At 34.6% G+C, this 27,469-nt stretch overlaps 1 protein-coding gene across 1 annotated transcript in view; it reads left to right on the top strand.

Annotated features, from left to right (window-relative positions):
- The window catches only part of LOC149785074 (uncharacterized), a 116,519-nt gene that overhangs the window by 67,530 nt on the left and 21,520 nt on the right, over positions 1–27,469 (top strand). Inside the window, exons 9-12 of the mRNA XM_089978803.1 lie at positions 6,633–6,656; positions 12,005–12,028; positions 12,470–12,484; positions 20,380–20,494. Of these exons, the coding sequence (XP_089834929.1) occupies positions 6,633–6,656; positions 12,005–12,028; positions 12,470–12,484; positions 20,380–20,494 (178 nt within the window). The remainder of the gene's footprint in view (positions 1–6,632; positions 6,657–12,004; positions 12,029–12,469; positions 12,485–20,379; positions 20,495–27,469) is intronic.

The following is a 27,469-nucleotide window of genomic DNA, read 5'->3' as shown; positions in this document are numbered from 1 at the left end:
GCCCATTCCACTACAGGTTAATTGAAAGAAATTTGTTGAAGAACACTTTGAGGAAATAACTAGAAAACAAGGATTGCCAATTTGTATCGAAAAATTCGATGTGAGTTCACCATTACATTTTCCAATGGAACTCTTTCTTGGACTCATTTGTACAATAGTAAGGAAACTTCAAAACAACCTTTGTCTTGTGACATAAAATAATAATTACAGAACAATACTGTAAATGTCTTATTACATTTTGGCAGAATGAATGAGACTTAGTTTGATTTGACTCAGTGATATATCTCAGCCTGAAACCTCAACATATTCATATACATGTACCAATTATCAAATGAGTTCCTTCCTGTAAATTGCAACAAAACATATACTATATCGAAAGAGAAATTTCCCCTCATATGTACTCAAACATAGGCCATACAAAATGAATTCTTTCCCATCCCTTGATTCAATGCATACCTTTTCAAACTAAATCATTCTCCTCACTTGCAACAAACATTGTTTTATAACAAATTACTTCTTTCCACTCCATTACAACAAAACATATACCATATCAAATGAATTGCTTCACCTGACTTGCAACAAAACATGAATGTAGTTTTGCCTTTATTATATACCTCCTCCTTAAGACTATCTTACTTTAAAAAACACTGGCTACCATGTCTTACTTACAAGCACTTGTTAACATGTATTACTTACAAACATTGATTAGTATGTATTCACTTGCAAGCACTGATTAGCATGCCTTAATTACAAGCACTGATTAGCATGTCTTACTTACAAACACTGATTAGGATGTCTCACTTTGACAAGCACTGGTTAGCATGTATTACAAGCACAGGTTAACATATCTTATTTAAAAACATTGGTTAACATGTATTTATTTTCAAGCACTGATTAGCATGTATTTACTTACAATCACTGATTACCATGTCTTAATTACAAGCACTGAATAGCATGTTTTACTTCCAAGCACTGATTAGCATGTCTTACTTTAACAAGCACTGGTTAGCATGTCTTACTTAAATGCACTGGTTAACATGTCTTACAAAAACTGGTTAGCATGTCTTACAAGCACTGACTAGAATGTCTTGCTTACAAACACTGGTTAAAATGTCTTATTTTAAAAAATTACTGGTTAACATGTCTTACTTACAAACACTTGTTAGCATGTCTTACTTAAAACACTAGGAAGGATGTCTTACCAGCAATGGTTAGGATGTCTTACCATACTTAAAATAAGTGGAAATCATGTTGTACTTAAAATCACTGGTTATAAAGTGTTATTTTAACAAACACTGGTTAAGAGGTGTTACTTACAAGCACTGGTTAGCATGTCTTACTTAGAAGCACTGGTTAATACAAACACTGGTTAGCATGTCTTACTTAAAAACACTAGGAAGGATGTCTTACCAGCACTGGTTAGGATGTCTTACCATACTTAAAATCAGTGGAAAGCATGGTGTACTTAAAAGCACCAGTTAGAAAGTCTTAGTTTAACAAACACTGGTTAAGAGGTTTTACTTACAAGCATTGTTTAGCATGTATTACTTACAAGCACTGGTTAATATGTCTCACATACAAACATTGGTTAGCATGTCTTACAAGCAATGGTTAGCTTATTTTACTTACAAACATTTGTCAGCAGGTCTTACTTACAAACACTATTTAGCATGTCTTACCAGTACTGGTTATAATGTCACACCATACATAAAATCAGTTGTTTGCATGTCTTATTAAAAGCACTGGTAAAAATGTCTTCCGTTAACAAACAATGGTCCACACGTCTTAAAAGCATTGGTTAGCATGTCTTACTTACAAGCACTGGTTAGCATGTCATAATTACAAGCACTGGTTAACAAATCTTACTTAAAAACACTGGTTAGCATGTCGTACAAGCACTTATTAGAACGTCTTACTTTTAAGCACTGATTATCATGTCTTACTTGCAAGCACTGGGTAGCATGCCTTATAAGCAATGTTTAGCATGCCTTACTTTCAAACACTAGTAAGCATGTCTCAGTTACAAACACTGGTTAGCATGTCTTACTTAAACACACTGATTAGCATGTCTTACAAACACTGGTTAGCAGGTCTTACTTACAAACACTGGTTAGCATGTCTTACTTAAAAAAAAACTAGTAATGATGTCTTACCAGCACTGGTTAGTTTGTCTTACCAGCACTGGTTTGGATGTGTTTCCATACTTAAAATGAGGGGAAATCATGTTGTACTAAAAAACACTGGTTAGAATGTCTTACTTTAACAAACACTGGTTAAGAGGTTAGCATGTTATATTTACATGCTCTGGTTAGAATGTCTTACAATCACTGGTTAGCATGTCTTGCTTACAATCACTGATTAGCATGTCTTACTTTAACAAACACTGGTTATCATGTCTTACAAACACTGGTTAGCATGTTTTATAAGGACTGGTTCTCATATCTTTCTTACAAACTCTGGTTAACATGTCATACAAGCACTGTCTTGCATGTCTTACTTACAATCACTGATTAGCATGTCTTACTTTAACAAGCACTGGTTAGCATGTCTTATGTACAAACACTGGTTAGACTGTCTTACTTACAAACACTGGTTAGCATGTCTTACTTACAAACACTGGTTAGCATGTCTTGTCAGCACTGGTTAGGTAGTCTTACCATACTTAAAATCAGTGGTTAGCATTTCTTACAAGCACTGATTAGCATACCTTACATACAATCATGGTCTGCAGGAATAACTAAAATCAGTATGTTGCAATTGTTGATGTGTCTAACTTACACTCAGAAGGTTGCAGTGGCAGGTTTTCGTGGCTATCAAGTCGGACGTACGATTAGTACATTGCAGTGGTTAACATGTCTGATTTACAAAGAGTGGGTTGTAGTAGTTTGCATATCTCACTTAGAATGAATGGGCTGCAGTGGCTACCACGTCAGACTTTGGATTAGGATTTTTTTAACGTAGCTTTAATAATTTTTCAGTCATATCGCTACAATGTCTGCAATGTGGCAGTTTATGGTGATGTCTAGCACTTGGGCATCATGTTAAAGACATTTAGCATGATGTTCCACCCAGTCACATTATCCTGACACCAGGCCAACCATTTATAGCACTAACCTCTTAATGCTGAGCGCCATGTGAGATATCTGTTAGTACCATTTTTGTAAGTCTTTGGTATGATTCGGGGGGGGGGGGGGTTGAACCCACAACATACCGCATCTGACGTGGGTGCTCTAACCGTTTGAAGGCGAAAAGAGTGAATGAACAAAGGACAAACTGTAACAAATATATATTTGATACTGAGATGTTAGACATTTTATTTCTAGTAATAATCAGCAGCAGATCGTGCTTTTTCATAAACAATTTTGGAGTATTCTATTGCAGAAAACTTTTCATCTCCTTAACTTTATCAATTCAGTGTAAAGAAAAGACAAAAAGACAAAAAATCTGAAATTCAGAGACATAAATACGAGACAACCCTATTATATATTAGTAAAAATCATCATTATTCTTGAATAATCTTTTTCAAGTCATGACGTACAGCGTATGCCCATTTGCGAATATAAGCCTGCGTGTCTACTCTTGTTTTGAGCGCAAATAAGCGAAGTTTATTTAACCGTGTCAAATATCAGAGTGATCATATCCTTTTAGGATTAGGTATCGAATAAATAAAGAATAAGTAGCAATATTAATGTTTTACTAAATACATACACATGAAGAATTTTTTGCATAAAGGTATTATACCATTGCTAAAGAATATTAGGAAAATATCACATATTCTACTACGTACCACAACATTATGAGTTTATGTATCCTGCAGTACACCTGTGTTCTTATTTAAGCTCACGTGTCTTTATTATATTGTATATACCATTTGAAGGCGCAAGGAGAGAAAGTAAAACAAAACACAAACTCTAGTATTGGATGTCGGGCGTGCTTTCCTTTCTTGTGATCATGTAACCAACAGCGCACTGTACCAATTGTAAGAGATGATGCTAGTCACCGAAAATCTGTTTGTATGTAGTTTGCATCTAAGTTGCAAATTATGTACACTTAGCTAAACATTTAAAAGTATTTTATTGCGGAAAACTGTCTTTGGTTCATTGCTATTTGTTCAAAATGAAGAAATGACAGAAAGTTGGAATTTGGATATTTAAGTACGAGACACAACTTCTCTGTTCAAGCAATGACTTGCATTATATGTGCAATTCCGAAAAATTTCATGCATATCTATGGGCGGAATTAAGTGCGCATTAATAATGTTGTTGTTGTGTACTGATGAATCTGCGCTTGTGTATTTAGTTTAGAATACGGCATACATTCAGTTATTTTGTTTTGTGTAGTGTATTTTTGTTTACATAATTAAGCCTTAGGAAGAATAAAAAAATGAGAAGATAATAAAAAGTTTACTGCATTTATATGGGAAAATATGAACTCGTATTTTCGGATAGATATACTGCACTACCCAGGTCGTGCAGTATTTCCATCCCAAAAACTCTTTCATATTTTCCCATGTAAATGCAGTAACCTATAAATATAAAAAGAGAGAGAGAGAGAGAGAGAGAGTTGATGATGATGATGATGATGAGCGTCCAATGATGCCACATTACTATGTATATATGTGTACATTCGTGTTTGGTTTATTTCTGTGTATATATAGTCTGTATAGTATATAGATCGACTGTATTGCAATAATTGTCGTATTGTAGCGATTGTATTGCATAATCATTGAGATACGATCAGGTGCATAAGCGTTAGTGATTTTAATAAAACATCAGACGTAAGAAACAAATTTACACAATGATGTTGTTTTCTTTCATTTTTTGTCTAAACGTTCAGGACAAATGAAAATTCCTGCGTTGTCTCGATCGGAAATAATGAGAACCGTTTCTTCATATGTCTGATGAAATTTTCAAATGGCAATTACCCTGCTGTTATGGGCATGATAACATAGAAACCCCCTCCAAAAAAAAACTTTTAAGTAAACAAAACTTTGCCTTAATTCCAATATGTCATACAGACATAATAAGCATCATTTAAAATGGGTACTGATTTTTTTCTCCATGTTTTATATTTTGTTATTCATGTTGACATAATTCACACGTTTCTACATCGGACTAAACTTGCATGTCGTCATAATAGTGGTAAAATAAAACATTTGTAATACGCTCTAAAGAAGGGTACACAATAGTTTTTATTATTTTGATTGAATTAGTAGTGAAAGATGCTGCTTTGCTTTTTATTTCCATTTGATTCTAATCGGAGTTCCTCGATAAAACACTGTTCAAAAGTTAGATGTAGAAAAAATTTGCAATGGGATCCGTAGTAAAAAAAGCGGAGAAAGTGGACTGACAGCCCACAGTGGACATAATTTACATTACTCTGCCATTTTTACAATTTTATTTGTTCATGATGCTCCCCTTCTACCATGCATCACTTATTTTATTTATTGAATCTCCCATATAAACGTGATATCGAAGTGCATGCATTATATGTTTTTATTATAGCAGAATTACTTCGCTCACAGGGCAAAGGATATTGTATGAATACTCCTTCAAATATTTATCATTGTTATAAATCTCACCCTCCAAAACGGGAACTTCATAACGCCTACGTAACGGATGTTGAATGCTCTAATGTACTTTCTTGAATCTGAATTTAATTCTCCTCGTTTGCCATCATGTTACTATGTACTATAATTGTTCACTCCAATATGAAATCGTATGTAAAAGAGAATGAAATCAAGTTGTCAAATATTTCGGATCTGATTCTGCTCGTTTGTCTTTCAAGAATGTCCACACATGCACATACAGAAACGGCATTGTGTCTTTTCTTAGTGCAAGAATACAACATAGAGTGTCCATTTTCGTTCTTGTATTGAAATTGTCCAATGACCAGGTGCTTGATTAATAGGTCTTAGGACGTTTATGCATCAAAATGGCATCAAATTATTTCAGTCAAAAACAATGTTCACTATACTATTTACACATGTTGGTGTTTATGGAATGATTATTAAACAAGTAAAAAATTATCATGAATTTGCAAAACCAGGAAAGCAGAAACTAATGACATATACAGTTTTTGCAGAAATAAGAAGATGAACATTCGTTCAAAAGTGTATTCTATTCTGAACACTTCGTTCTCTCTGCCACTTTTCAGAGCAAATTTTACGGCCTCCTCGGTACGATTTTCTTCAATCTGTTCAGACTTAAATTCGAGGGCTCAGTAAGTGAAAAACAATAAAACAAATAAATAAGGAAACAAAACGCAAACAGTACAAAGTGCAGATTTGGATGCCATTGTATTTGTTGTATTAGGAAGCAGCGTACTCTGCCAATTATGAAGATGATACTCGTCACTGACAAATCACTGTCTATGTCTCTGTTATGTTGTGTCTAAGTACCAAAATATGCACGTTTAGTTAAACATTCAGAGGTATTGCATGTACTTTGTGTTTCGTTAATTTTTTGTCTCGTCAACATAAGGACTGGACGGAAATTTAACATTCGTAGTTTTAAATACGGGACAGTCCGCGTAATAATTTATTTTAAATGAACGCTATTGTGGATTAATCTTTTGAAGTAAGGACCCGCATTTCATTTGTATTTTAATATAAAATTATTATATTATTTCAGGAAGAAAGAGAGAAAAAAGAAAGAGTAAGTATTTAGATATCTGCTTTTATACAATAAGACAAAATAACGCAATGCATAAGACTATTATTTAATTGCTAAGACTAGTGAATTTATTAAAACAAAAACAAACTATTTCTCGAATTTACCTCGTATTTAATCGAGTATTGCTAATGTTAATTATATGCTTTATGATCTGGAAAGATATAAAAGATGCAGAAACGTTTCCTGTCATGTCATTATCCATATAAAATAATACGGCTTACAAAACAACCATTTTTCCGTATGCATTTCACATGCTTCAGTATATATTGCAATTATTGTGTTTGTTCGAAAAAGAAGTACAATTTTACTTAGTTGCAAAACGACAATGCTGTGCTCAATAAATACGTTAAGACGGACGTTTTTTTTTCGACTAAATGATCGCAACTGAAAATTGGTGACAATATGTTGTCCATTATCGCCGATACAGTGCATATCTTCGAAAATCTCTCTATAGCTCAACAAAAAAGCATATTGAAATGGTGGTCTCAAAAGAAGACGTTTTATTATATTATTTGGCAAATTTAGTAAAATTTGGTGAAGACACCAAAAGGGAAATTTTATTTTATCCCGAGATCGGCGATGCGTTGCAGACAACTGTATTTCAAGGCAAGGAACCACGGTTCATGTTGGATAAAACGACACGGAAAGATCCGTCTGTTGTAAAACTCTTTCATAGTTATTTCTTCTGGGTATGCTAGGCGAATATAGCGCTAGAGCGCACATTCAAGGCAGCAATGCCACTATTGTGGAAACATTTATTGGTTCCTGAACTTGGTCGCGGATTGTTGTCGACGTTATCACAGCTCATCCTAATTTTTTCCATCGACAATTGGGGTATTTTATATACTAGAGTGATCTACAGTACGGAACTTGCAATTAACATATTCTTCATCGGTTACAGTGCAATGTTGAACAATTAGGATCGAAGCCGATATTGCCGTCGCGTTCTAAGAAAATAACCGACCATAAGTAAGGTCTCATCGGTCTCGAAGAAATACACGTCAATAGAGATTATTTAAATGCCCGTATAGAAGAAATTCTGTATAACGAAGACACATTTAGAACATGTATAAGTCCACATCATAATAAATCAACACAAATCTATATCACAGATGAAAGCCGTTGCGGAGCGGTAATGCGATTATATTCCATTCCTGTGCCAACATTATCTCGTGGGCAATATAGGTAGTCAATTTTATTAATCTGGTGACGGTAATATAAATTCTAGTCTCATTAAAGAGAGCATCAACACCAACACCATCCCCGACGTCACCACCGGCACCTGCCCCATTACCTATCACCACAAATCTCCAACTAATTTGTGGGACATATTTTAATAGTGACTAGAAATGCTCATACAGTGCTCACAGATTGGTTGTTATATATTGAAGTCACTGCTGATGGATCTATTCGTTGATAATTTTCAAAGATGACAATGTTAAATGTCAGAATAGACGTTAGTAATCTAATCGAGAGTTAATCATCGATATAGCAGTTGAATGTACTTCATGAAAATGATACAATGAGGTCGTTAACGAAGCAATTACAAACGCAGCTACATAACCGATGATGATGATACTATAGAACAAAATGGCAAAATCTGCATGATCATTAATCCGCGACACCGGTGTTGGCGGTGGTATCAGCGGATAACCCTTTGGAAGCACCGGTTTCGTTGACGTTAGAAGCGGATTAGATTCATGTGGCGATTTAAGGGGCACAAATTCAATTGTCATTAAAACTTTTGAAAAGTGATTAAAATTAGATTCGTTGAGAATGCCCGTTAAAGTGTAATAAACCTATATATTAGCACTGACGTTACCATAAGGGACCATATTGAAGTTTGATGCGTCTGCCAAACTTGGCACTCACACGGCAGACTTAATTTGACAATGCTAAAAGAACATACGCGTTGACAACGACTTGGAATATAACCAGGCTTCTGAGATGTGATTGACGGACGTCAGCCTGCTCATAGTATTTAATGGTTTATAGTCTCATTCGCCTTTCAACGAGAAATGGTCCATCCACATGTATTTTCCGATTGAGCGGCTGGAGAGTGTGTGTCATTTGGATTTTTAACATAGCTTCAACAATTTTTCAGTCATCTTGCTAGGATGTATGCAGTGTGACAGTTTATAGTGATGTCTAGCCCTGGGGTATCATGCTGCAGACATGTAGCATGAGGTCACACTCAGTCACATTATCCTGACACCAGGCCAGCCAGTCTTAACACTAACCTTTTAATGCTGAACGGCAAGCGAGTGGGCTGATATTATCATTTTTGTAAGTCTTTGGTATGACTCGGCCGGGAATCGAACTCTTGACCTTCCGCATTCGAGGCTGACGCTCTGACCACTAGGACACCGCATCGGTCTCTCAGATTTTGTAAAAATATAATTTGGAGAGTGTACTTCTAAAGATCGGTTGGAGTAATTTCATTGAAGATCAAACAGCTTCATATTGGTAAATGATTGTAGAGGGCTTAATATTTATCCAGCTTGATGACGATTCGGATATTTCTCGTCAACAAGGGCCGGACTCTATATTGGGAAAATACGAAGCGATTGCCCTAGGAACAATTTCATTATTTCGCGTGGCGATGTCCGTCTGTGCATATTTTACGTTGTCAATAAAGATTGACATCGCTTGTTTATTGTCCAGTGATTTTCAGCACGGCATTGCTCACTATTAGATCGTCAAAACATAATCGAATTAGTCAAGATCACGCTACGACGTATCGACGCATTTCAGAAGTTTATTTACAGCCGCATCAAGATCAGAAAGGGTTTTCGCTCTGGGAATATCACTTGTTTCTGGCAACGTTGATCACATTTGTCCAGCTACCCACTGGCTGCATTGTCCTCCGGACCTTTATGGATATATTTTCTCCGTCGAATATCACATTAAGTCTTATTCTGGCATGATACCATGTTTAACTTGACACTGACAGAAGTTACCTTGAGTGATCCCGTGGAATTATCAATACCAATCGACACGTTTGGGGAAATCGCGTTGAGGGAATTCGCGTATGTCGTCAATTGATTTAATATTCTCGCTGAGACCCTATTTGAGTGTAAAACCTCCTTTGATCCAATTATTGTACTGACTATTTTCGCCGGTTATTGCAACGTAGATGCACTCTCCGTTTTAATTCACGAACACGAGTTAAATTTCAACGTAGTTTATAACTCCCATTTACTTCTTGGGAATATATATATCAAGATCGCCTCTTGGATTTATAAAATTATGATTGAATACTGGTCCATGTGAATCAAAGAAATATCTACCAATAGTCCCAATCGGGGTCCCATTACGTGCTTGAAAACTGTATTTACTCGCGGAGCAGTTATTCGAGGAGCTGGATTATAACGTTACTAATCTTCGTTTGAGCAGGCTCAAATCTGATTTTATTATCGAGATGATGATAAAATTTCGTGAGGATGCCTTAAAAAATGTTGAAGTTTCGGAAACTTTCCGTTGAGTTAAATGCGTAACTATATCGATATAAAGTCCTGACGGGGGAACCATAGATTGACCGATTGATGTAAACAAGAACATAATCACAAAGATTATAATTTCCGTTTCGAAAACCAGCTCGATAAACAAATTATACACGGATCAGTATAAATCCGCACGGCTGTTTGTCCTGGCAGTTTAGACCAATTTAGGTAGTTTCCAGATGTGCTTGCGTTGAAATTTCTCCGCTGAAAGTCATTACAACATCCACCCTAAATGTATTGCCACTAGCCGGCAGTACTATAATGTGGTCGATGAATGCCATCCGAAATGTTCCTGCTCCAACAGATGATACGGATGTAATATCAAGAAATGTCACTGAAGCAATATATAAACATTATTATTTGAACAACCCCCGTAATAGATACGGAGTTGTTTCCACGAATGATCAAAGTGTAGAAGACTTCGTAGCATCCTTGACAAGATTAACCGGTAAATATAAAATCAAATGCAACCCAAGAGAAATTAAACACTGCTATGTCTTCGATTCGTGCTTACAGTGGGATGGAAAAGATTTCAAAAATAAGTACAATGAAATCACTGCGATCAACAACAAGTTGTGGGAGACCATAGCGCTGAAACTATGACGTAAAACATCGAGCGGATTAGTACTGACTTAGATGGTGACGCTACCACCATCCAGATGGAATGCGGTGGTGCTCGAAACAAATATTCAAGTCATACGCTGATCTCGATATTCGAATTATTTCGATTGCAAAAGAATTTAGTGAAATATAAATAAATCGCACCGTATTCAGTAATTAAATGTGGGTACATTTCAATTGCGTATCGATATCAGCTTCCATTCAGCGAATCCAACACGATGGATGCCCCGTGGCAAGTACCAGATAAACTGCTAATGATATTTAGGTGATCTAAACAATTATATTTCATTGATTGAAGTTCATGACTGTTCTGACTGACTATTTCCACATTTTTTATAGGAACTTAGCCCAACCAGCACCAGTTGATATTGAAAACATGTTGTTCTGTTTTTATTTATATTTTGGTGTCATCTTCTTAGTTGATGGCGGGGTAAGGTGATTGTCTAAGGGGCCAAAGTGTTCTATATTTATAGGAAATGTTGAATTCCAATCAATATCAATTTACATCGAGAAGCTGATTTTCTTTAATAAGCAACGTCTATCTCTATGCCGAGGGTAATGTTGATTGGGATCAAGGAGTTTTCATTGCTATAGGAAATGAAGTCAAACAACATCCGTCGACATGGAAATACATTTTTTCTGAGGTATAAATTTTTATCTCACGTAGACTCATATGCTAGTACGTTCGCCTTCTACTTGATTGATAACCTCAAGCAATTTTCATCCTTTCTTTTTCCTTCGGAGAAACTGTGTTGATGACATATGTCGATGCTAAAACGAACTGCAGACAAATAACCATCTGATTTACGTCTCTGTGTGATTGATAGAAGGGTTAATTGTGCTAATGCGACTTAACCATGCGCCAGTTTATCAGACACATTAGGAGGTTATATTTTTCAATAGAAAAATAAGAACATATAAATATATGTTTGTTTGTTGGTATCTGTATGATTAAGTGCGTCGGTTGTACCTATACAGTTATGCTTATTTTATGTAGCGCAAATAAAGTGCGGCTCCTTTTTAACTTTTCAGAAACGTTCAAATACGGATATTTACACATGACACAACCTGTCTGGTAGATTATGTTAAACGGCAACTATTGTGGAATACTCAACTTAAGTAGCGACAACTGTACTTGTACGTCCTATTTTTGAGACCAAATAGCAACGTTTGTTTCTAATATCACCTTTGTTCTATTTTTTTCAGGAAGAAAAGGAGATACAAGCATTTGTAAGTATAAAAATATATGTCCCCTCAGGCTCCTATGAACAAGTTATGTATTTTATATGGTTCGCAAGACGCGTACGTGCATTAAAATAGGTATTCGTCAAAGTTTAAGTTATACTTTACTATAAAGTATAGTTACTATTTTATTATCATGCACCTTTTCATATTTTGGATGAAATTTCAATAACATTATTTCAGATCACACGAGGTTATATAAATGCTTTAGATTCCCGCATAATGAGATTATCCTGTTTTACTTATATCGTACATTAAGACATTCGTAATACATGTTATTTTCTCTATCAAGAAAGGGGGACGTGATTGTTTAATACAAATTTGAAAAACCCAATTGAAGACGCGTCCTTTATTTAGAGATTTGTTCATGCTACACCACCGAAATTATATTTCACAGTTTATAATATCAGGTTTATTGTTTTCTTTCAGCCCTCTTCGCCATTAGTAAGTATTACAATGTGCACGCACACGCATTACATGATACCTATTACTCGAATTTAAATGTTATTTGACCACTGATAGCAAAGTCACCAATTAATTTATCATGTAATTTAACAATCATTTTGAGTATCATATGTTCATAACAATATTTTAGATTAAATTAGAGTCTACTAAAGGTTTTTCTACAGCGTCTGTCGAAGTTTTCTTTTATATGATTCAGTATCACAGGATGCGTGTCATAATACGGGTATAAATCTTATGCAGTGCAATAAAGGCGTACGCTGTTATAACAAATAAGAAATACATAGTGGACAGTGAAGATTATAATGCAAGTATGCTCATTAGCAAGGTAACGACCAGACGTTCGTCATTATTGCTAAGTAATTATGAACTAATCATTGCATAATGATGCATTTCGCATACATTTACCTGGTAAAGCCTTCATTGTTTTACTTTGATTTCATCTTCCTCAAAGGTGTATTGACTATTATTTTTTTGTTTACATCATGTTTCTGTTGTAGAGACGGAAATATGGCGTTATTCTTTAATAAATTGGAATAACACTTATGTATCACCATAACAACTGTGTCTGTATATATATATATATATATATATATATATATATATATATATATATATAGGCTCTGTTTCCATTTAGCTTCTCTGAGAATTATATATACATTTACCTGGAATTAGTAATTGTACCATACATAATGTATGCAAATGTGACACCTGGTGATAAGCGAGGAATATGTACTTTGTAAGCTTGGAATATGTTTGATAGTATTAATCTTCTTTACAGTTAATCATCTTAAGTACATTTGGGATAAACAAAAAGGAAAATGTATACTGATGGTAGCAGTTTGTGTATTTCTTGCTTCATGACAAAATGTGTACGGGTTGTAGCAGTATGTGTCATTCTTGTTTACAGATAAATGTGGCTACCTATCAGTGAGATTTAGTTTCTGATATGATCACTGTTCTTAAATAATAGACACTTTGCAACAAGCCGATTAATCTTGGGACAAATAAACATGTACTTTTAAAGGGACGATAGAGAAATGGAACAGTGACAAAATAAATAAAGCAACAAGATTGTAACTAAATTAAGTGTGACCAGGATCAAGCACTGGGTAAATAAAGAAGTGTTTGTATGTGGCAGTAATTACTATATATGAAACAAAGGGCATTACATATCAGTAGGTTGTTATTAAAAAAGATTTGCCAAGTTTTATAATTGGTTTTTGCAGATTTGGTTTCATAAAACGATAATATACTGATTATGTCATTACTTTGGTACGAGACCTAAGAAGGAATACATTTTATTGCATAAGGAAGCTATACCACCTACCGTCACCAACCTTCATCTATTACATACATCGTCATTGATATACGCATTCCTACGTGCATTACATAATTGATTTTGGTCCTGAAATTTTAAACAAGCTTGGTTCATTCATTAAATTTACACCCTAATTCATTCATGACTGTGAAACCACCCATCAGGTACTGATAATTCTTCTGGTGCTAACTGATAATCGTTATCAACGTGGTGAACTTCTTCAGAGTATTATCTATCAACTTCAAAGAAGTATGCATAGTCGATGTTGTTGTTGTACTAGTCTACGCGGTTATGTATGCAAATATGTGCATGGCCAATCCACTGAAACCCACCAGCAGATAACGGTTGCATCACTGTTCATTCATAAAGATTATTGATGAGTCTGTTAGGTACAAAAGGGGTCATACCCGTTTATGCTTGGGCTGCTGGCAAGCTCATATCTTGTGACTTGCCATCAGTATTCCACCACGTAGTGAGTAATCAATACACAGATGCATATCAATTTGAGTCAGCAATTCCAACTCGATTTTTTTATATTTTATTACAGTGCATCCCAAGTCATTGTTTCTGATGAGAAGTTATGTGTAGGGTCTAATTTATACACATGCATAAAAGTGTCACGAAATTTTTCCATTACACCAGTCAACGAGTAACAACACGTCTGTGCAAAAATGCAAACGATGATAATCATCCATATTTTTTCAGTCAATTGCGTACCAAACTTTGCATGTACATAATCTTTCGATACAAAAATGTCACGCGACAGCGACAATCAAAATGATTCAATTAGTGGTAACTAAGTTTCGGCAAATTTGTCCCAATCTTTCACGTACCCATATGGGTATATGCCTTTTCTTCTTACATGTTAGTGTTATTACCAAATACAAACTACTGATTTTGAAGTTTTCTGCCGCAAAATTTCTAACTAACTTGTCTAGTGATGAATTTAAAAACCATTAAGAATCGATGAACTGTAATTGTCCGAGCTTAAACGACATGTATTTTTCCATGTTGTTTGGAAAAATACTGATTGGTGCCTTTGACACTGATGCTACTGCTTACATAATTAAATGTCCACGATAACCACGTAGATTATGAAGCACTGCGTAAGTTTTTAATATGACTTGGTTTAATTCATAACTTCAAATTCCATGCGCTAAATGCAGCTTCTCTATACGCACCAGTGATGCGACAGTGATCACGAATTCGAGAAGCTTCACTTCAACTTTCAGTTCCATCAAAAGATCCAACAATACGTGGACATATACTCACTAATATCTTCACTGGTTATATTCATGTTGGCTGGCAAATTGAGTTGTTGTTGAATCCATTTCACCGTAACCTCGAGTGACTTAAGAAATACCTCATGTGAATCCTTACCACGATACCACATTGGCGGCTCAGTTTGCCCATCGCATCTGACAACAGTGTAACAATACCCGCATGGGACGTGTTCAACAACTTGTGTTGTATTTGTTGTATCTATTCGGTGCTGATCATTCATATGAACGAAGAGACACTCGAAGTATGCATACACATTGTAAAAGTACTTTCATTTTTCGTTGTACCGCTGTAAACCTCAAAATGTTTTACCAGGTTTTCGCAAAATCGTACGCTCTGGCTTTTCATTAATTCTAACACAATAAAAGTCATGGTGGCCAGGCATTTTTCGAATACTAAATATATGTATGAAACGTGTGCATGGACATTTCTTACCCGCGTACCTGCTGTGTCAGTTAAGCAGCCGGGCAGGATTCTTTTTCCATAGTAATGAGATAGCAAATATGAACCAATCATGTCGCCAGTAGCGTACCACTAAAGGGGTTGTTTGTTGCGGTAGCCCCAGGCGCCAGGTGTCTTGGACCACCAAAAGTATGGGTGTCATATATCTTGGGGCGCCATCATTGTCGCCCCGGGCTCCATTTACCCTTAGCACGCCACTGCGTATCTCTCCGCAATCACAGATCAATCTGGGTCCGCTCGCTTTGTACATGTGCGGATAGCGCAAGCCGATAAAAGCCTTAATCCCAAGCGAACACATTAAATACAATACACGGGTTAATTGTTTCAGTCGTTTTTAGTGTAGCCTTAGTAACCTGAACTGGAAATTGTATATCATCAAAACCGAGTTCACCAAAGTATTGTTGATATTTTCTAGGCACGGTCTTATTGTCATTAACTAGATGTATCGTGGATTAGATCGCCCATTCGAAACATCCGTCATCTCTGCTGTTTTGGGGGTTTGTTTTAATTTATCACTGGCCTTTGTGGAACACAATGTGGTGCTGGTATATAACTCAGTCCGCGAAATGGTTGGTGTGGGGATATATACACTTCATTCGTTTATTTTTCCAACGACGCAAGAATCCTTTCAATGCCTCTGTTGATTTCATCTTTGACAGCATAGGTGTCTTTGCGATTCAAAATTGTTCGAAGACCGCTGTGAATCTAATTTTAAATCTATTCTTGTGACCATTAAGCGACACAATTAATTGCGCATTAAGAACAACATCCACTTTAACTCCTGAAACACCAGCGATATAAATCCAGGAATCGTATTTGATAAAAGTTGTCGAACGTCTTTATATGGTTTGTATGTGTGTGGAATAATTGCCACGTGATTTTCTACTTCACCTCTGGGCTTGTGAAACTTAAATTCCGGTACTTGTAGTTGGTGTGCGTTTTCACGAACAGATTCAACAGTCTCAGTAGCAATAACAGATGCATGTACTACGATGAGTTTAGCTCATTCTCAGTAGCAATTCGATGACGGTTTTGTTCATCCTCGAACACACCTAACAATGCAACTATGTCGGTTTCACTTGAACTTCTTGGTATTCATATATTGCTCCCACGTGCAGTTTGTTTCATTTGTTATACCGTAACTGGTCGTGAATTATCAGGCATAACTATAGGTCCTAATAACGCAAGTATATCAGTGTTACGCACGTTGCTTGGTATTAGCGATTTACTTTCATTTAATCATATTCTGTATTCTTATATATTGTTGAAAAGCAATCTGTAATTAAAAAGTCTGTGAATAACGTCTTTTAATTTATTTTTACTCTACCAAGATCAGAAACTGCAATCGTTCTATCCTAGCTATTATTTTATTTACTTCTGTGTCTGTTTCATAAACAGCATTTAACCTTTTCTGCAACATTACACAAACTCCATTCATTTTGCAAACTAATACCGCGATTAGATATCTCCAATGTTTTTGTGGAAAAACTGTACACACCTATGTGTGAATATTGCTTCATTATATACCATAGTGATTTTGTAACATAAAATGTTCTCAACTACAAAATTATTACCTGCCAGTATAAAATATTACCTGCATCAGAAAATGTTATCTGCAACAGCAAATATCCACACCGTGTAGTGGCGAGCAATAACCCTATTTTTTTACCAGTGCAGATATTTTTAATATAGCTACAGTCAATAATAAAAGCCTGACTGGAAACTTTATGATGCAGATCGTTATCATGATAAACAATCGTGTTTAACGTAGTAGTATGACAATAGCGGTTTTTTGATGGTTATAGGTCAACATCCTCTAGCCCCCATGACTCTGTTCTCTTGTATGGCCACTTTCACTGTCATTGGTTACGCATAACATTTTAACAATGTGAGATAATGTCATGGGGGAAATAGGCCACAAACCGCTATTAACACACTACTTAAGAAAGACCTCCTGTCTTGAGAGACCACTTTTTGTTGTCAGAAGATGTGGTCTCGAGAGAGAGGTTTGCTGTACAACTAAGTGAAGTTATATTATGCTGATATTCTGATTTGTATGCAGGAATTTAATATATTTGACTCTTGAAATAATGTCCGTAAACAATTGTGTATATGTAGATTTTTATTTATATTTCTTAATTGTATCTAATTTCAGTTATATAAATTATGGAATTGATTTACATATTGAGTTCCAGGTACAAAATCTCTTGTATTCATACATTAATACTTTCATTTTGAAAGTAATATCAATAGGTATGTGATGATTGTGAGGATTTGCTTATGCTTTTATGAATTTTTCATGAATTACATTGCATCTGGATATTTCAATCTAAACAAGAGGAACTTTTAAACTAGTGGACCTATAACTTGGTAAATATGAATCAGAATTTGATGTTAAAAATTGTAGAGTTTTCAAAACATTTCATAGTTACTATAAGTTTCTAATTTTAATAAGTTTGAATCACAAGGTATGCCGAAAATTTCGATGTGAATGAAAATAGTTCTTCCTCCTTGTGTACAAGAATAGTTCCTCCTCCTTGTGTAAAAGAAAATTAATTTGTTTGGGTTCAAGAAAAGATGTAATGAACGTCGTCAATGGGATATTGGTCCTACAATTTTAGCAATATCTTCGTAAATAACCAGCTTATGTTCTGGTTGTGAGATAACAGAGACACTACAGAAGCAAACTTATCATATTGAACAAGAAGATCGGTATATTAAAACTGGTCAGTTAGCCAGAATTCCCGGTGGATAAACCAACATGAAGAGGCTAAAGTAAAACAAATATTTTGGTCGTAGTCACCAACGATAACATTTTTTAGGGGCTAGAATATTAAGGCTCTACTAGAATGTGAAGGGTTGCAAAAGATACCAGAAAAAAAATGTAGTGTTATTTCCTGTTTCTTATCTTATAAACCTTTATCACGACTACAGTTTGTAATACATGCAGATTTCCTCATTTCTGGTCACCAGATGTAACAAACAACACTTTACTAAGGTACTGTGAAGTTTGGTAGATGTTTAATCTTGACTATCGTATGTGACATCGGTCGGATGTTGCTATTCCGGTTGATTAAACATCTTGCAATTCTCCTGCTAAATTCCTACATCTGATAGTCTGGCAAAGACAAAATAATGGGCACAACGATATGCACTGTCAACTTTGGTTCGTATTGATTTCATCTGACAACGATGTTCTTTTCTTTATTCAGATATAACTGATACGACACCATTCTCGATTCAATATATGAAAGAGTTATTCACACGGGACACAAATGGAAACTTCTTAGCCAGCATTAACTTCACATGCAAAATCTAATCGTTTTTGAAAATCAGTTGTAACACTCGAACTGTCTCCATATCAATTTCAAGCAAATTTGAAATAGTTGACGAATTTGTAACTATTTATACTATTTTCTATCTTTACGGAGAAAAATCTCATCCTGAAATGGTTATTTAGACACACGTAAATGTGACAAAAAGTGGCCATGCAACCAATTCGCCTATCAATCAGCAAATTTTTGTATTATGTCAGGCTTTTGCAAAATGGGTAACATATATAATACTGCAATATCTGGAGCTTAGGTTCCATTTATTTGTGTTTTTGGGGAAGGAGAGATTTTAGTTTGGATTTTTAAATGAAGATAGTGTTGGTTTGATTTTTCCAGCATCTGTAAACCAGTAATCCCTTATCTTAACTGATTCACATTATATTTTGAAATATGTCATCAGATAGCTACCCTTCTCTGAATACCACTATTGCTCATAGCAGCAGTCCCTGTTCATGAGGTTTGTTATGGTTCAAATTTTATTAGCGTTGCCATACAAAACATTTTATGTCAAATTTATAACCAAATTTGAGAAAAATGTATCAATACTGTGCATTCAACTGCATATTGGTGAATTTCGGTGTGGATGGTGTCTGTAATTAAACCGTAATGTTCAATTTCCATAGGGCCCCCATGGTGCCATCCGTCATGTTAAATATACATAGAGTGCTGTACCCGCCAAACCGTAGTGTTAAATTCACATTCAAGCCTATTGCGGTACAAGCGTAATGTTAATTTGCCACTAGGTTCTATATCATTCCAAATATAACGCTAAATTCCCATTACTCTGAACATCCACTAATACTACTTGCTCGGTTTCGTTACCCATAGAAAACACGACAGCAGTTGATCATCTACTATTCATAAAAATGCGGGTACCAGGCTTGGATCAAATCCAACTACTTGAGGTTAATAAATATTAAATATATGAAGACAAGAAAAAAGGAAGAAATTTTTTAATCCACCAAAACCACAAAAAGTCCCTCGCTGTGCTTCTTGTCAGTGGATGTGAAAGTAGAAAAACTCTAAGGGACAGTCCATCTAATTTGCTGGGTGCCTGGGATTTTCCTTCTACTTGTATATGCCTTTTCTTTTATCTTTAAATAATTTTCCCCAACTAGTTTAATGGATAAGTTCTTTTTCATCAAATCAGCAAAAGTACTTTTTCAGCCTATCTGGAGCCTGGAATATTCTTTTTCAACAAAAAGGCCTTTTGTCTAGAACAATTCAATGGTAGATGCCTACTAAAGTTGGCCTATTGATGAATATTCATAAACCCTCTACGTCCTTAGAAGTCTGGGCCTCCCTACATCACTTGCTACCTAAAGTTTACCTACGTCAACATGGCTTCTAAGCTGGTCGCATTTATAGTCCTATTTAGCACTGAGATATTGATAATTGAAACTACAGAAGAAAAAGAACGTTTTCTGGACATGAGAACTAGCCAGAACGTTTGTAATTTTTCGGAATCGACTTTTTTGCAGCTTTTACTTTCTGAGGAAAAGTTGCTGCGCATGGAACTAGAAAGAAAAGTAAAAATCCAGAATGAAGAAATACGCCGCTTGTCTGATGCACAACAGTTGCTGCATAATTATTCTGGTAGCTCTCTCTCTCTCTCTCTCTCTCTCACACACACACACACACACACACTTTGTGCAATGCCCTCCAACGTAGATCCTTCCCACTTAATTGAATTTACACTGTGTTACGTTGAAGAAGATTCTATGTTATTTACGAAATGGATCGCAAATTATGCAAGGACCATACTTCCAAAATAATATTACAAATTTATATTCTCTCTTTTCATTCTTTTCTCGTAAGTCCCAGAATAGAAAACGAGTGCTAATCTTAGAGTTATGTACACTCATTCACATTTTATTTAACATGGTTTTACCAATTAGGATTCTAATTTCTGAACGTTATTATACTATGTATTTACTATATATCGGAATTGTGGAAAGTATTGATATCAACTTCCAAACACAAAAACATGTTCAGAACACTTGATGAAAAGTAGACACATGTTTGTAGTTTTCTTCATTGTATGCTTGTCTACTAAAACAGTGTTCATTGTCACACGAGAAAGATAACGATTGTCACTGACAGTTGGTACAGACAAGTTAAAAGGTCATCTTATCTTATACGAGCTCCTAGGATTGTGAATACTTTTTTTCATGATCTCATAGGATTCATCGAAAGTTAGATCCGTTTTGTACCAATTTTTTTTACCCACGACTGAATTGGGAATTTTCATTTAATTTCTGCTTCTCGAATGTTTGGTGATGTCATAGTAGTAGGGGTAAACTGGTTAACTAGTTTTCTTCGTCGATAAACTGGTTTTAGAATGTTTTAAACTAAAGTGCGACTATCTGCCATAGTTTACTTTTGAGAAACTAGACTCATTGGTCATAAGCGTTTTTTATGAGGAAAACCAGCTTGAGAATTATGGCTGAGCAGTTGTCATTTTTTTGTATGTGAGTAGCCTGGTTCAATATACACACAAACCAATTAGTTTTATAGCAACAAATAACTTATGGCTCCGTGACCGCCAAAATAGTTCTTCTGACAGGGCTACCCAACACACTAAACATTATAGGATAAATATTTAGCGACTTAGCCCTCAATGTTTTGAACAGCATAAATAACCATGAAATGTTTTGGGGTAATGCCCACTCTACTACCTCAAACCTCTTCCTTGTGGATAGACATCAGAGAGAAACATCTGAAACACAGGTACCAGTCTCATTTCTTTTGCATTTTTCTTACATTATGTCGATTTTCTCTGTCTTTTGGCTTATTTTGCTGCTAGTTTCGTGCAGCGCTTTATTGTTGTCATACAGTGCTGTTATAAACGCTTCATTTATACACATGGTGGCTCATTTAACGTTTATTTATTTGGATGTTTGCCATTGTGTCACCATGCTCCCGTTGCACGTATTTTGCGGAAGACCATCATCTTCTTCGCACCATTTTGGCATATATGAGCTGCTTCCTTTAGCTTGTATACATATATTTCTGAATAAAATCAAAGTTCTTAAGACATGGCTTTGCTTTGACTCGTTAAACAAGTCAATGTCATTGGCATATAAGTATAAATCTCACGATCGTCGTATATAACCCTCATTAATTACCAAGGCATGTTCAGAGCAATATTATTAAAGCAGTCAACCCTTCATTATTTAAATGACACACATAATGAACAAACTTTAAGTGATCTTTACTACGACCATAAAAGTCAGGTTGTTTTCCTAATGGTGCTATGAAACTAGAGAACCAATGGTTTTTACATGTATACCGGCTTTTTAACAGGTTAGCTGTTTATATGCCGGTCAGTAAGCTTGACTCATAATATCGTTTCAATTAGGGTGTACACACAGTGCCATTTTTGTGTATGATTGCCTAGTTATAACAATAAATGTAAAGGCCATACAACTAAAATTAATAAATTGCATACGCTATCAAATCAGAAGTATTTATGGGATCTTTACTACTACCAGACCACCCTAAAAGTTCCGTTTCTTTCAGTTGCTGGGACAAATTTATCCCGAAAATAGGACAGATAGAATAACGTACGGAAGCAATCTTTCAGACGTACAAAGCATTATGAACTTAAATATTATATGATAAGACATTATAGTTACCCATTTGCACATAGTTAACTTACAAGCATACAAAACTGAATAAAGACTATCGATATATTTTGACTGTGATTGGTGTCTTTTCAAACTTTTGCTCGGATTAAGAAGTACAAACAAAAGGCATCATTCCTTTAGGAGAAAATTTGGAGAGATAAAACCTGAAAAAAATACAGTTCGACGAAGGAAAGACATTTTTTAACATAAAGGAGACGGAATTATTAAACAAAAAAGCGTCTGTAATAGAAAGATTTAGCTGAGCTCTTAAGACCAAAATGTTAAATTATTTTAGAAAACTTTAAAGGAGAGAATATTGATGGAACATTTTTGGATGAGGCGCTATATCTTAACCACAAGATTTTTTCATGTTGCCTTCAACACTGATATGGTTTTAAAAAGTAACAACGAACGGCAATAAAAAAGTGCCGTTCAAAAGGAAATAATATAATGAATCTTTCAGTCCTTGGGATAAAGTATTGAGTCATTAGCGAAGTAGTCCTAGCAAAACCCAGACCTAACGCTTCGTCTAGGCCCTGATTCATAGTCCTAAACTCAATGTAACTGTTATATGTCAAGAATTTACACTATATAAATGGAACTAGTTATGCGGTATGTCTTATCAAATTAAGAGTCTGGACAAAATGGAACTTATCATTACTCAGAACAGAGGAGGGTAAAGCTTGTGCAAATATAATACAATCTCAATGTTGTTATAGTGGAAGAGATAAGAAAATGAGGGAATACAACCAAACACCAATAAACTCTGAATGTGGAAAAGCTATGAATGGGTGTGATAAAGGTCCAATAAATATACAAAACATCGAAAACATTGTAAATGAACGTCATAAATTATAACCCGTAAAAACTCTTATAAGATTACTTAGACTAAAAGAATAAGAAAGAGAAAGACACGGAGACCTTTTAATTATGTTGACAAAGGATACAATAATATATGTCTCTATTATTATTATTGTGGAATAAAGGACTAACAAGATTGATTTCCTCTAAAGATAACAAACATAAAAATCAAAATCTCTTTTATATAGAAAGTCTTTGAATTTATTAAATTCCGAATTGATATGACAAGAACAGCAGACCATCTGACAATGGATATAATGCCAACTAAAGTTCTTGCTTATGATTTTGATCCAATAATTACTGAGTTTACAAAGGAGGTCGCGTTCAATACATCACGGACAAAAAAAAAGCAAAACAGGTACCAGCAAGGTCATGCCTTCATAAATAGTTTCTAAAAGAGAAAATTAAAGTTAAATTTTATTACTACACTGCATTAAGTGCAGCAAGATTTATGAAGAAGTAAGGCCATAAACGCTGATGGCATGGTATTCACAGCACTCAAATCAGACAATATATCATATCTGTGAAAAAGACCTTCAAGAAAGAGTTTATGATCACCTAACTGGAAGATATAGCGATTCGTCACATATACAATTGTAATTTAATTTTAAATATCGAAAATATGTTCTCTAGTTATGGATAATGCGTCTCATCTCATTATCAAAACCTTGGTAAAAACGATCCAGTTCAAGCAGTATCAATAATAATGACTATATATATATATATATATATATATATATATATATATATATATATATATATATATATATATATATATATATATATATCAGTTAGAAAGGATTTTATAGTCAATAAAATATAGAAACGGACTATAAACCGACAAGGGGTTTTGTAACGTGTTATGTGAATTTAATTTGTATCTATTAGTTTTTTTTTCCAATGATTATGTTGTATTAAGCAGTTGACCTTGTCCAAAATTAAGTTCATTTATTTAGTAAACAATTCATACGTAGTTAATATTTCCCTTGGAGTGTATGTTAAATATTAGGATCATTATCAATAGAAGTAAGCATATTTATTTGGGTCTGGGTCCAGGATATTGGTATTCCCCGTGAAAGATGCCTAGCCTACCTTTTAAATTTAAATTTTGTAAACAGACTAAGTATCTTACAGAATGGAACATTTCATTAAGTCACGGTATTTTCAGAAAATGCTGACCTAGGTCAAGTAGAGGATTTTATAGTCTTGTTTACCTGAGGAATTACTGTTCTTGCTTCAACATCTTTCGGTACACTGAATATGTTCAGTTTTGATTTATTTACTTAAACTATTATTCACTGGAAATACAAAGTGCTTCTAAATAATATTTTTGGACAGAAACATTAATTTGGAATTTTAGTGAATTCTGACAATGACATTGTGGACTATATTAGTGTCATTAATTAGAAGATTGTTAGTACATCATCACTCTTCATGCTACTGTTTCATTAGTACATTCAACACTACAGACACGTCAACGCCTTCAGCGCGGGATCTTCTTTCGAACACCACTGCAATTTAATTAGAACTTTATTCAATAAGACTGGTGATAGAGCGTTTTGACTATTTTGGGATTTATTTCGCATTACTCTAATTTCTCTTTAAATTTTTACTGTGTATTTTAGGGAAATAAATTATTTGCTGAAGTTTGCAAAAGTTGTTGGTTTTCTCTCTTTTCTATTACTTTGTTAAAGACCATAGAGTGGTAACAAAAGTGAGCAGTAAGATGTATATTTTATTTGTCAGTCGTTAGATAAAAATATAGAGGATGATAAATTCACAGAACAATAAGATATTTCGATGAATTAGAGGACGAAGAAGGCTATCGCCTATTCACGTAACACAGTCTGATGACATATATTGATATTTACAAATATACAAATATGTGTGTTCATTTTAAAGATTTTATGAAATATAATTGCCGTCAATTGGTATTTTATTTTAAAAAATAAACTGGATCAAACACGAGATTAGAGGATTAAATTATTTTTTTCAAAGATGTTATGAAACATTGGAAACTGAATTCTCTTGGCGATCTTCACGACTACTACGCAGAGAAAGATAATTTAACGTTATTTTAGATTTTGAAGAATTCATTTCTGTCTGTATGAACAAATATAAACTAGATCCTGAACATTTTATACTTTCAAAAAAAGCAAAGTAGAAACTGACTTGTAACCGATTATGATATAATTTTAATGCATGATTCTAGAATCAGAGAGGAACGTACGTGATACCAACAAGATGTGTTAAAAGTCACCAGCCATACTCCAACATTTTCCTATTTATATCAGATTTGCATTCCATGATTAAAAATAGTTATACTCGCACAAAAAATAAAAATAAATTATCAAGTGTAAGGAAGAAATAATTTAATTACTCGAAATAGAAGTATACATCGCTATTACTTCTCCTTAATTACGATTTCCCACCTATAGAGGACGCAACCGTAAATGACGTATATTTATCCCTACAAGACGAATTACATGCTTCTTGTTGTCGAAAAATAAAACACTATAACCTATGGATAGGGAATATTTTAGATGAAACTAATCAAAACTAATTTACTGTTCAGCCTCATATCAGTATGCATGCACGACGCACTAGATTGTGTCGCTTTCAAAACTGTTCCATTGTTTCAATTTATTTTTGAAAATTTCCGTTAGTACAGGTAAAAAAGAATCAATCCCGGCTTCCCTGTGTCGGCAGACTTGATATATAAAAAAAAGATGAAAGAAATCGGCACACTTAAAGAATCCAAAGGAACCAAACTTGACTTCCTTTTGTCGGCCGACTTCAGAAGGAAAAATCGGCATACTAAAAAGATACCTAAGTCAATTTTCCGGGGTTGGTTTGCATTGTAATAAAATAATCTGTGTATTTGATATCCTGTCGGTAAGTTTAAACAATGAGTTTATTGCTCCATGCCAGTTGTGTCCATCACCCGGGCCTCTATTTGTTTGCCATATGTAATCATAATTGATGTTTGAAAGGCAAATATTATACACAATAGTAACTTCCTTTAATAATATTTTTGTAACACATGCAGGCAAAAGGATTATCGTTTGCACTCACATTGAATGATTTTAAAATAATGATTTTTTTGTTATTTGCTTGATACCGACTTATAGTTAACCTGGATACAGTTTAATCTGGGTCAGTTTGCAATAAGTAACTTATCATACGTAAATGGCAGGTGCCTTCAAGCAATCGGGTGATACTTTCGTCTCATTTGCGATTTTGTTATTTGACATAAGCTATACACACTACACTAAGGATGCATACGCAAGCCGGCATCCGCTACATATACGGATTTCTTGGATATATATATTTTTAAAAATAATTTTCGCATGATGAAAAAAGAAGGAATATATGATAACAATGCAAGGTTAATTTTTTTCATTTTATTTTCAAACAAGTGTGTGTTAATCAGTTTATTTTGTACCGTGAGTGTGTGTGTGTGTGTGTGTGTGTGTGTGTGTGTGTGTGTGGTGGAGGGGGGGGGGGGCACAAATTAAACACAACATTATTTCCTTTCTAATTTGTACTGAATAATGGAGCAAATATGATTGACGATATTGACCAGTAATAACAAGCTTTCAATTTATGCGCGCAAACACTAAGACAACTTAAAAAATAAAAACAAACAATAAAATTAACTGGTAAGAGCTTCATATTGCAGCAACTAAATACTGACAAAATGCTTAGCATTATTCTTCCCCCCTTCTCTCTCTCTCTCTCTCTCTCTCTCTCTCTCTCGTATGTATTATAAGCAACTGTGTTACAACGTGAAGCCTGAAATTAAGTATATTTGTTATAATATCTCATGTACACTACCCTTAGTAAAATGTATACGTATTATGTAGAATATTATCTGTTATGTATTTTTGTTTTATAAATGATTATTGATAATTTGACCGGAAGATTTAAATTGAGAATGTCGTTGTGCAGTTGCATATATTTGTTAGCATAAAAAAATGTATATAAATATTTTAAGTAGAGCAAGCAGGATGTGTCAGTTTGTGTTTTCTCTCATAAATATGTACGTTATGAAGTATGATTATTTTCTTTCAAAGAATAT

This window comes from Sinohyriopsis cumingii, chromosome 13 (genome assembly GCF_028554795.1).
Source record: "Sinohyriopsis cumingii isolate HCF-2022 chromosome 13, ASM2855479v2, whole genome shotgun sequence".
Taxonomy (NCBI): Eukaryota; Metazoa; Mollusca; class Bivalvia; order Unionida; family Unionidae; genus Sinohyriopsis; species Sinohyriopsis cumingii.
The sequence above is the reverse complement of the archived record's forward strand: the minus strand, read 5'-3'. Positions and strand labels throughout refer to the sequence as shown.